This window comes from Hypanus sabinus, chromosome 27 (assembly GCF_030144855.1).
Source record: "Hypanus sabinus isolate sHypSab1 chromosome 27, sHypSab1.hap1, whole genome shotgun sequence".
Classification (NCBI taxonomy): domain Eukaryota; kingdom Metazoa; phylum Chordata; class Chondrichthyes; order Myliobatiformes; family Dasyatidae; genus Hypanus; species Hypanus sabinus.
The window spans coordinates 37,539,507-37,551,889 of record NC_082732.1 but is presented as its reverse complement, the minus strand read 5'-3'; the positions used below and the strand labels follow the sequence as shown (position 1 = coordinate 37,551,889).

General features: G+C 38.5%; 1 protein-coding gene across 2 annotated transcripts in view; it reads left to right on the top strand.

The window, feature by feature from the left end:
- pex14 (peroxisomal biogenesis factor 14) overlaps positions 1-12,383 on the top strand; it is a 335,420-nt gene that overhangs the window by 302,263 nt on the left and 20,774 nt on the right. For both annotated transcript variants that reach the window (XM_059952238.1, XM_059952239.1), the window contains one exon: positions 12,013-12,110. In XM_059952238.1, the coding sequence (XP_059808221.1) occupies positions 12,013-12,110 (98 nt within the window). The remainder of the gene's footprint in view (positions 1-12,012; positions 12,111-12,383) is intronic.

Here is a 12,383-nt window from a genome sequence, read left to right as displayed (position 1 = left end):
TTTCCGGCTATTCACTTGTTTAGTACACCTTTTTTTTCTTTTTTCTTTTTGGAAGTTTTGATTTACTGTTCATATGGAGTTGAATCAGGCTATGGTAAATGAGTGTTTATCATCAAATTGTCACATGCAAGGCTATGAACTTCCATGTGTTCCGATGTTTTTAAAAGCTAACCTTACAGCTCTAAGAATAAGACAACGTGTTAGCTCTCTGTTTTCATGCATTCTAAAATGGGGGAACCTAGTTGTAAACAAAACTAGTGACACCACTCTTTATTTATGTGTGATTAATGACCTAATTAGCAGAGTAAGTAAAATAAAGGATTCAATGATATTTTAATGTTGCAGACCTCACAGTAAACCCTTAACATATGTTTTCATAAACAAAGTTTCTTTTGGTTAATTGCATTAGAACTTTATTTACAGTTGAATTTGGATAACTTTCAACCAAAGATTAAAAAAAGGATCTTTAAAGATTTGCTTTATTTGTCATTTGCAATAGCACCATCAAGGATTGAGCTGCGGGCAGACTGGAAGTGTCACCATGCCCACAACTTGCTAACCCCTATGTCTTTGGAATGTAGAAGGAAGCTGAAGCACCTGGAGGATGCACACACGATTACGAGCAAAGAACGCACAGACTCTTTACAGACAGCCGAGGGAATTGAACCCCATTTTCTGGTGCTGTAAAGCATTACCTAATCACTATGTTGCAGTGCCACTCCTTTGCACGTCACCCCAAATTTGCCAAAGAACCTTTTGGCTTCTATATTCACATTTCTTTGTGCTTCCCGTACCTCTTCCATCTCCTTCCACTCTAGTTTATCCCCCTCTTCCCCTCTTGTTCACCTGACTGGGATTTTTGAAGAGCAAGAATTGATTTTGTGGGTGACTGTACTTGCCTCCCTTTTGAGAAATGTTCTCGCTTTCTGTACTTGATTTGTCTCACCAATGGGAGTTTACAGTTTATTGAACTGGCACAAAATCACGTCCATTGACTTCAAGTTGCAGCACCAGGCAATTGTCAAAGAGGGATTCTACAAATCAGGACAATAAATAATTTGAAAGTAGAAAAAGAACTGTGAATGTTGGAATAATATAATCTGAGTGGTATTTATTACATCCCAGCTGGTTCAGTTCTCCACTTATTACAACATTAACTGATTGAAACCTTAAACATTAAGGTTTCAAGCTATTTTGAATTATATTTGTTACCTTGCTTAGGAAGAGAGTAAACTTGGCATATTTTGTTCCACACTTTAATTATATCCCTGTTGATGCTTGTTACGTATGCACGGAGCAAGAACAACAATGAAGTAATAGGATTAAACATTTTAAACGTTTTGAATTATGTTATCCATGGTACACACTGGACAGCTTACAGTGCGAGAGTGATTAACTGGGCCTGCTGAGAAGGAACGACATTCACACTCAAAAGCCTGCTCAAGAAGAGAGGGGTCTTGCACGTGTAGGAGGCCCAATCGATCAATCGGCCGCATGTACACTTGCCACATTCACTCAGTCCGATATGGTTCAATGCTCATAACTGAATATTCAGTCAGTGTTTGTTATCTTGGCTTGCAAACATGGTGTCTGTAGAACAGAACCCTGGTGTGTTTAGACATCTGGGTGCAAGTAGGAGGAAAACAATAAAAGTAGATCAATTTATACAGTGGTAGTTAGTGATAGGCTTCATTAAAACTCGTAACATTTAATGCACTTGAACCAGGTTCCCAAATTTGAAGTCCATAAGATTGTGAAGTTGTTCCAGTTGGGATATTTGCTTTGGCAACTTCCAGCTTAGAACGAAGTGATGTTAATGGCGAAGCACTAGTCATGGGTAATATTTCTCAAAGTTTTGTGGAAAAACTGGTGAAACTATTGGAGATTCCTTCTGCAGGGATGCCAGCCAATAGGTATGGAGATTCCATCTGTCGTGTTGCCAGCCAGCAGCTATTGGAACGACTCTGTTTCACAGTAGGATTTCACCATATAACTATGGACACCCAAGGAATCCTAAATCTATGAGGCAGGTTGGCATTTTGCTTAGCTTTGAGTGAATGTTTGCCGCATCAAATATTCCTGGTTTGATTATTGGATGCATTCACTGACATTTGATCTTCTTCATGGATTTGAAGGAAAATGATATGTGTGTGTAAGTAGTGGTGGTGTTAACATTCAGTTCAGACTGGACTAGTGCTCAAAAATGCACTTTTCAAAACCTGTTTAGAATATATTGAACTATTTTACAGGTGGTAAATTACTTCTGAAATGTATTCACCGTTGTAACTGAGGGAACCCGGAGGCTAATTTGCACTCTGCAAGTGAGTAGATACTCTGCTCTTGGAATGCTTACTGAGAGATACCGTACCTACTTACTGGGACATCAATGAGAACTCCATGTTGCTCTTGAATATAGTGCAATGAGAACTTTTGTGTCTATATATTATGCTCAGCTCTAGTTGCCTCATTTTAGAAAGGATGTGGAAGCTTTAGAGAGCATGTCTTGTGAAGATGGGCAGAGGAAGCTAGGGCTTTTTTCGTTGAAGCAATGAAGGATGAGAAGTGATTTAATAGAGGCATACAAGATGATAACAGGCTTAGATAGAGTGGGCAGACAGAGAATTTTACCCAGGGTGGAAATGGCTGATACCAAGGGACATAATTTTAAGGTGATTGGAAGAAGGTATAGGGAGGATGTCAGAGCTAAGTTCTTTACACAGAGAGTGGTGTGTGCATGAATACTTAAGAGCACTGTTCCCTCTAAGCTATGTAGGTGTGCAGCCTTACTGTAACTGAAAGGCTCCTGTGTAAGTCTTTGCTGTTGCGCAGCTAATTTTTTTGTCAATATAATGTTTTATTTAAATGTTGCACAGTTTTCAGGCCATGTAAAATATTCCTGCTGTGAGCAATGGTTAGTCCATGCAGCTGTGTAAAATAAAATAGTGGGAATGTTGCTTCAGAGTCTTAGATAGGCATATGGATGATAGAAAAATGGAGGGCTATACAGGAGGGAAGGGTTAGATTGATCTTAGTGTAGGTTAAAAGGTTGGCACAACATTGTGGACAGAAGGACTGTACTGTGTTGTTATCTTCTATGTTTCACTTGAAAGAACATTTCAGTCCTCAATTTAATCTCTCATTCAAATAACTGTGTGGCATTCCCTTGCCAAAGGTTTAACCTGTTTTTTTGGGGGGAAAATCTTTGGAATGGTTAGACTGATTCAGGGTGGAAGTGAATTTGATAGGTTCTTGACTAGCAAGGGTGTGAAAGGTTAGGGAAAAGGCAGCAGAATGGAGTTGAGAAGGGAAATAAATCAAGCCTGATGGAATAATAGAGCAGACTTGATGGGCCAAATGGCTTAATTCTGTTCCTGTATCTTATGGTCTTATGGAAAAGGCAATGCTGTTACTGGTATCTTATTTTAAAGATTTATCCAGCTCATTTCTCAGTTTTCTGGACATGAAGTAATGTGATCTTCGTGACAGTGAGCGGCTAGTCCAATAAGAAAGTAAAGTTGCTGCTTTACTTTCTTACTAATTATATGATACTCTTCCTTCAGTACTACCTTTAATTACGTGCATTACTTGATGTGGTTTAGTTTAGCATTGTGTTTTTAGTGTGTGCGCCTGTATGCGCCTAGGGAGAGTACCATTATTAATGTGGATTTCTGTTTTGTGGTCTGGAGGAATGTTGTTTTGTTTGTAGATGTGTAGGGCCAGATGACAATAAGCTAGAACTTGAACTAGTAAATGTAAATAAATATTGCCATTCTTCGCCTGGTTTCATGTGATGTATTTAGGTCTTTGCGAGAAAAACGTTTATTTGGTGGTGCAAGTGCTGTGTATACTTGTTAAAGTTTACCTTCCAAATGCTTGCCCTTGGTATCTTGGCATGGGCTAGTTTTAGGTGCAGGACTTGTGTTTCAAGTTCCATGTAATAGGATAAGGTATGTATGGAAAAATATGTCTGAATGCTACAAATTACATTTGCATTATATAATGTTGGAGGTGTTGGAAAGGTGAAAAGGGAAGGATTTGCTACCTCATAGACCACACCACTGAATTCAAGCCCTTTAGCCCATTTAGTCTTTGCCAAACTATTATTCTGCCTAGTCCCATCAACTCGTACCTGGACCATAACCCTCCATAATCCTCTCATCCATGCACCTATCCAAACTTCTCTTAAATGTTGCAATTAAACTTGTAACCACCACTTCCGCTGGCAGTTCATTCCACACCCTTGCACCACCTTCTGAGTAAAGCAGTTCCCCCTCAGCTTTCCCTTAAACATTTCACCTTTCACCCTTAACCCAGGGTGTTTATTTGTTTCAGTCCATTCTCAGTATTGCACAGAAGGGAGGACGGTAGGCTACTGAGAAAAATGCAGTGTGTTATCTGAGCGTTGAATGGACTTGCCCATCTTAAGCTATGACGTCAGCCTCTCCCTCCCGAATTACCTCCCCCAACTTTCTCTTACATACCATGGCTCAACTGCTGACCTGTGTTTTAGTGTTGTTGTAAACATTGCTGAGTGCTTTGAAGATAAAGAATGGCTGCAGAAGCTAGCCTACTTAGCAGACATTTTTCATCATATGAACCAGTTGAACAAGTCTCTGCAAGGCCCTGGAGGAAAATGTTTTGACTTCAAGTAACAAGATTCTTGGATCTTGAAGTGTCACCACTGCTGCTTGGTTTGAGAGTGTGGAAGGATATCAGAAAGTCTCAAGCCTTATTGAAAACCACCTGGAAGACCTGCAGATCAAAAGTGAACAGTATTTTTCCTCCCTTTCAACACAAATGTATGACTGTGTGAGGGACCCTCCTCTGAATCTTCTGCTTGGCCTTGAACTTGACTTTGAGAGAAGAGGAAAGACTTTGTGAGCTGCACTCTGATCGTGCACTCAGGATGAGATTTACTGACCTGACCCTGGACAAGTTCTGGATTTCTGTGAAAGAAGAGTATCCTGCCATTCATAGGAAAGCAATGAACATTTTGCTGTTGTTTTCAACTACTTATATGTGTCAGCAAGTGTTTTCTTGTTTAACAAGCATCAAGAGCAAGGGTAGAAATCATCTCATTTCAGACAAAGGTGAAATCTGTGTGAGTTGATCTCAAGTTTGACCCCAGAATTGAGTATTTGTGCAGCAAAATACAAGTACATGCTAGGCCTAAATCTGAGCCTGATCATGTCACTTAGTAAGAAAATGCTTTTTCAAAGTTTTGTATAAAGTTGTGTCTTGGACTATATTTTTATTCATATTGCTTTGGTCTATGGTTTTTAGTAACTTTACTGTTGAAAATTATCAATAAATTTCCATGTTGTAAATAGCATTCATTAAAATCAATTTACAACCTTTATTTAAATTAAATCTACCAAGACTACCTGTAGAAAAATTAAATCCCACTTTGACTTAAGCCATTTATTTGACAGAAATTTATTATGTTTGCCTTATGAGTTTTTAAAATTTATGAAAGAGAAAGAAAGAGATTAATTTCAAGAAAGGTCAGCTAAGCTTAACCACCTGTTTTTTTTCAAGAAAGGTTGGCTAAAAATTCATTCTCTACTCAAAAGAGAATTGATAATTATTTTTGGATTATTATATCTACAACTTACTGATCATGCTAACGTACTGTGAGCTGTCGATATAATAATTTTTACACAGGGGTTCCCTGAGAATTGAAAATTATTTCAAAGGTTCTTCCAGGGCAAAAAGGTTGAGAAAAGCTGCCCTAGGGAATGAAGTCCTAATGTTTGATGTTTCAGGTTAATCACATTTCATCCCTTGTATCTCTCCAGTAAATCAAAGTTCAAAATATGTATTGTATGTGTGTGTCAACATATACTGCCCTAAGATTCATTTTTTGTGGTATTCGCAGTGGATACAAAGAACCAATAGAATCAATGAAAAACTATACACAATCAATGTGCAAAAGAAGACAAACTGAGCAAATACAAAACCCCACAAAAAATCTTAGCCATCTATTTATTTACTTAGCTACTTACAACATGAGTTGTAGAGTCATTGTAAGTGAGTCCATAGAATGTGGAATCAGTTCAGTATTGGGGTGAGTGAATTATTGACTCTGGTTCAGGGATAGTGACAGTTCCTGAACCTGGTAGTGTGGGACCTAAGGCTTCCTGATGGCAGCAGCGAGAAGAGAGCATGGCCTGAATGGTGGCTGTCCTTGATGATGGATACTGCTTTCTTGTGGAAGCACCCCTTGTGGATGTGCTCAGTGGTGGGGAGAACTTGGACTCTCTGCAAAGTCTACATGTACTTCTTAGAATACCCTCTCCTAAAGTGTTTGCAGAACAGAAGCTGGGGCCTTATCAGTATTTTATAAAACGTTCAGAATCACTTCCTGTGTTTATAATTCCAGGAATACCAAATGCTTTCCTAACACCTTCTCCATTTACCTTCATAGACTGTGTACAGACACAGATATTTCTGTTTCTGGCACCCTTTAAAATTGGACTGTTTGGTTTATCTTGCTTCTCTCAGTTCCTTAGGTGACAAAAACGCAGCTGTGCTAAATCGTATATGCCCATGTCATCAGATTTTTCCCTCCTGACCACGGTCACCAACCAGCTCATTGTTCACCGTATCTCTATGCTATATATCAGTTCAGAATCTTCATGTCTCCCAACATTGATCAAATTTCATTAACCCCATTTTGCGACAAAGTGCAATACCTTAATCTGGATAGCCCACAGTATTTTCCTTTTGATGCCTTGTGTGTGCCTTCGTCTGGATTGTCCATATTTGAAGTACAAGAGATCCTGTAGATACTGCCAGTCTTGAGCAACACACACAAAGTGGAGGAACTCAGGTCAGATTGCATCTGTGCAGAGGAAAAAGCAGTTCCCATTGAAGTAAGAAACTGGGAGGTGATAGGTGGAAAAGGTAAGGGACTAAGAAGAATATGATGGGAAAAGAGAGTTGACTTTGGGGGATAGGAAAGAAGGAAGGGCACTAAAAGGAAGTGAAGGGCAAGTGAGGAGGGGAACCAGAATGGGGAATGGAAAAAGGTAGGAGTGGGGAGAAATTACCAGAAATGAGAGAAGTTGATGTTCATGCCACCAGGTTGGAGGCTACTCAAATAGAGTATGTGGGTATATAAATATAATTCTATAAGCAAGAGTAAATAATCAAGAGCACAGTTTGGATTAAGTAGTCTACAACTGTCAGAATAATTCCTTTGTTATTTATGTTACAGAGTTTAGGCATTGAATTCATGATAGAACACTTTTCGAGAATTGCTCCTTAGTTGAACGAAAGAGGCTCTGTTTGCTTTCATTTCACAGTTATTGAATGATATCACTCAATTAGGTACCAGTTAGTGCTGACTAATGTGCATCTCATGTTGAGATCTCATCATCCAACAACTTGTCTGAGGAGCTTGTCATCAGCCTTTGAGTAGCTGTTTAAGAGATCTGTCTCTGAATTCAAAAATGATGGGGATAGATTTTAATCTACTGTTTCATCCTGTCCCTCAATGACTCAAACTCATTTCTAAGATTAAAACATTTATGAAAAACTATATTTTAAAAAAATGCTGTATAGTTACCATATCTATTTATTATCTATTTGAGACCTGCTGATCATTCTACTGAGACCCTGAAGCAATATTAAACAACTAGAGAATATAATGATACCGTGACAAAATATGAGTTTTTTCCTAAAAAAAAATGAGCAAGTTCCAACTAAACCCTTGCTACATTTTTGTTCCTTTTTTTTGAAAAGCACAAAAAGGATTATGACACAAATGCATTTTCTTTCTATTGAAAGATCAAAGGTGCTTCTGCATGATTGCCCGCTCGGCTGTATTTAATTTTCGTGGCATTGCATTAAATTGTTTCTCCATCAGGGATTGAAGTGTGTTCTTTAGTCAATAAAACATTTTTTCAGGTATAGTCATTGATGTGATATAAAAAATTATAAAGAGGAAGCTCTCACAGGTGGCGTAATAATAACTAAATGATCTTTTGTGATGCTTTTTTAGTGATGATAGTGGAATGTCAACTGAGGTTTTTATTATAAAGTCATTAAACTTTACAGCTTAGAAACAGGCCATTCGGCCCATCAAGTCCATGGCAAAATATTATTCTGGCTAGTCCCATTGACCTGCACCTGCGCTTGGACCATGGCCCTCCATACCCCTCCCCATCCAAGTTTTCCTTAAATGTCACAATCAAACTCTGCATCAACCACTTCTAGTGGCAGCTCTTTTCACACTCCCATCACCCTCTGAGTGAAGAAGTTCCCCCTCAGGTTCTCTTTAAACATTTCACCTTTCACCCTTAACCCATGACCTCCAGTCTTTGTGTTTCATTCCAATAGGACTTGAACTCATTGACCTCTGACAAGAGACAATACAGTTAAAATAAGAGCATTATGACAATAGTAACGTCTGCTGGTTTAAGAGGAGTTCCAGGTTCTATTCCCGATGAACCCCTTTTGGTAAAGAAAATCTTATTTCACAAACTTTACAGGTCAGTGGAAGTTAACAAAGAAAACCAAAACCTTTAATATCTTGAGTAACACACACAAAATGCTGAAGGAACTCAGCAGGTTAGCCAGCAACTATGGAGAAGAATAAATAGTCAACATTTTGTCCTGAGGGTTTCAGTCTGAAACACTGACGTACATTTGTATAGGTGCTACCTGACGTGCTGAGTTGCTCCGGATTTCCAGCATCTGCAGAACCTTTTATGTTTACCTTTAATATCTTAATGCTGTAATGTTAGTAGTATACCTTCTTTAAATTAGTTTTTGATAGTGATGTTCATTAAGCCTCATCATCCCTACTGGGCCAAAGGCCGTCAAAAGTAACTTGGCAGAGTCATATGTCCTGGGCCAATCCTTCAAGCTATTTCCAGGTGTAGCCGATCTTCTTGGTGTATCTCTCCTCTCCCAGGGATGAGGCGTTTGAAGATGGACTGAAGATGTTGTATCTGAATGCGTGCAGCATACGGAATAATGTAGATGAAATTGTAGCACAGTTCCTATTTGGCAGGTATGATGTTGTAGGCATCATGGAAGCATGGCTGAAAGATTATAGCTGGGAACTTCATGTCCAGGGATACACATTATATCAAAAGGATAGGCAGAAAGGCAGAGGAGGCAGCATTACACTTTTAGTAAAAAAAATTAAATCACTTGAAAGAGGTGACATAAGGTCGGAAGGTGTTGAATCATTGTGGGATAAACTGCAAGGGTAAAAAGACCCTGATGGGAATTGTATACAAACCCCCAAATAGTAATAAGGAAGTTGCCTACAAATTACAATGGGAGATAGAAAATGCTTGCCAAAGGGGCAATGTTACAATGGTCATGGGGGGCATCAATATGCAGGTAGATTGGGAAAATCAGGTTGGTGCTGGATTATAGGAGGGGGTAATTTCTAGAGTGCCTACAAGATAGCTTTATAGAGCAGCTCGTGGTTGAGCCCACTAGAGGATTGGCTGTTCTGAATTGGGTGTTGTGCAATGAACCAGAATTGATTGGAGAGCTTAAGGTAAAAGAACCCTTAGGGAAAAGTGATAATACTATGATTAAATTTTTGTGAAATTTGAGAAGGAGAAGCAAAAGTCAGATGTATCGGTGTTACAGTGGTGTAAAGGGAATTACAGAGGCATGAGAGAGGATTTTGCCAGAATTGATTGGAAAAGAACACTGGCAGCGATGATGGCAGATCAGCAATGGCTGGAATTTCTGGAAGCAATTCGGAAGGTGCAGGATATATACATCACAAGGAAGAAGTATTCTAAAGGAAAGATGACACAACCATAGCTAACAAGAGAAGTCAAAGCCAACATAAGAGTCAAAGAGTGGGCATATAATGGAGTATTTTGAGCCGGTTTGGGCCTTTTATCTTAGAAAGGATGTGCTGAAACTGGAGAGGGTTCAAAGGAGGTTCACAAAAATGATTCCAGGATTGAAAGGTTTGTCATATGAAGAGCGTTTGAATGCTCTGGGCCTGTATTCACTGGAATTCAGAAGAATAAGGGGTGACCTCATTGAAACCTATCGAATGTTGAAAGGCCTTGATGTAGCACTGGGGTTTTATGGGATAGGATTGCTACCCCCATGCCCAACTGCCCTCCTTTCACAACCAGGCTTGGGTCAGTCCATGGCGGAAGTTTTTTTTAATTAGTTTTTTAATGCATTTTCTACATCACTACAGATAGAAAAAAAAAACCCAAATCAAAATGAAGAAAATTAATACAGTGCAAAAATAAACATACAATAATAATATAATACAAAAAAGGTAATTGAGAAAGCACCCAAATTGAAGACATGTAAAATTAGTATCCTCCCCAAGCCCCGCAACAAAAAAAAACTCCAGACCAACCAAAACACGATATAGAGAATATAAATCAGGACATTCAAACCCCCAAAACTGTAAGTACACTTAAAAACACAGAAGATAATAAGAAAGCAAGGGACCGAAAAAAAAACCTTAGTTAAGAGGAAGGTTATGAAAGTACTCAATAAAAGGTCCCCAGACCTTATGGAACTTTATATCCGAATTAAGAACTGAATAATGAATTTTTTCAAGGTCTAAGCAGGGCATAATATCATTAAGCCATTGAGCATGCGTGGGCGGGGCAACATCTCTCCATCTAAGGAGGATTAAACGTCTAGCCAGGAGAGAAGCAAAAGATAATATTCGACACTTAGTCAAACTCAAACGTAAATCTGTCTCACCCAAAAAACCAAACAAAGCAATTAAAGGGTTAGGTTCTAAGTGGTGATTCAAAATATAAGATAAAGTTATGAAGACATCTTTCCAAAATTTCTCCAAGCTAGGACAGAACATATGAATAAGAGAGGCCTCGCCCCTTTTGCATTTATCACAAAGACTAATATTAGGGTAAAATCGAGATAATTTAGATTTAGACATATGGGGGAAGTTTTGAAAGTGCTGCTGGGTCACTGTAGTGAGCAACAATTGAACATCATTCTTACTCGTTGGCTCCCTCTGTAAAAGAACGTATTTGAAGAATGTCACTTATTTAGCTTTGTTAGTGTGTAATAACTGCAATATTTTGTTGAATTCTCATCTCAGCTTTTAGTTTGGTCTATATTGATGGACAGAGGTATAAAATTGGTTATTTTTCTTGTAGTAGAACTCTCCTATGCTTGCTTGTATTTTTATATAATCACCTGTAGACGTGTAGTTGTTAAGGGGATTTTCCAGTAATTACAATACAGTTGCTGTTGTATTTTTTTAAAATTTTTTATTGAGATACAGTGCAGAATAGGCCTTTACCACCCCTCAAGCCACATTGCCCAGCACCCACCTGTTTTAACCCTAGCCCAATCACAGGACAATTTACAATGACCAATTAACCTATCAACCAGTACGTCTTTGGACTGTGGGAGGAAATCAGCACAACCAGAGGAAAACCACGCAGTTGCAGGGAGAATGTACAAACTCCTTACAGGCAGTGGTGGCAATTGAAACCAGATTGTCTATATTGTAAAGCATTGTGCTAACCACTACGCTTCGCCCGAGAAACTTTTCTAGAAACTTCTCAAGTTTTCTGTAGCAAATGAAAAGCCACTTGAATCTGGCTATTTTACGGGTAATTGAAATCACTAACATTTTTGTTATCTCTAGTCTGAGTATGAGATGACCACAATTACTTTTTCCTTTATCTTTTCCCTTTTCTCTATGCTCTTGTTCATTTTTCAATCTTGTAATATTTAATAAAACAGCCGTAAGCAACAAGTTTTATACTTCATTCTTGATTCCCGAAGAACCTTTGAATCACAGAAGTGTCAGGATCCAACAGTGTATAGTTGAAAACAAGAATAAATATTAGAAAGGGGAGAAGAACAAGTTAGTTGTATGCCTTTTGAACTGACATTCAGCTTCTGTTAAATGATGTAGATAAAAGATTTCACTTTACTGTTGGAAAATAGAAGCCCCCTTACATAGTAATTAGTGATGACTGTAATTACTGTGAATATCAAGTAAATTAATTTTCTTTTTTTGCACAGTGGCACAACTACAAACAAATCTTACGACAGTGCAGGAGCTTCTGGAACGGCAACAAGAGAGGTTGCAGGAGCTCTCCCAAGAACTGTCTAGTACGAAGGTAACCTCTATGAGAAACAGAATTGCCTTATATTTGAGTGAATGTCAAACTGTTGCAGATTGAAGTTACAGTGAAACACATCCAAAGGGACAACTTATTTTCACGTATTTTCAGAATCTGAATGCATGGCCAAATTTAACAATGTTTCCTATTGGACTAAGCGTTGTATCAAATATGTAGTTGACTACAATAATTGCTTCAAATCATAAGCATAACAGGTTGACAGCAACTGAGGTGCACAAACTATACATCGCTTCATAAACTTACATACAC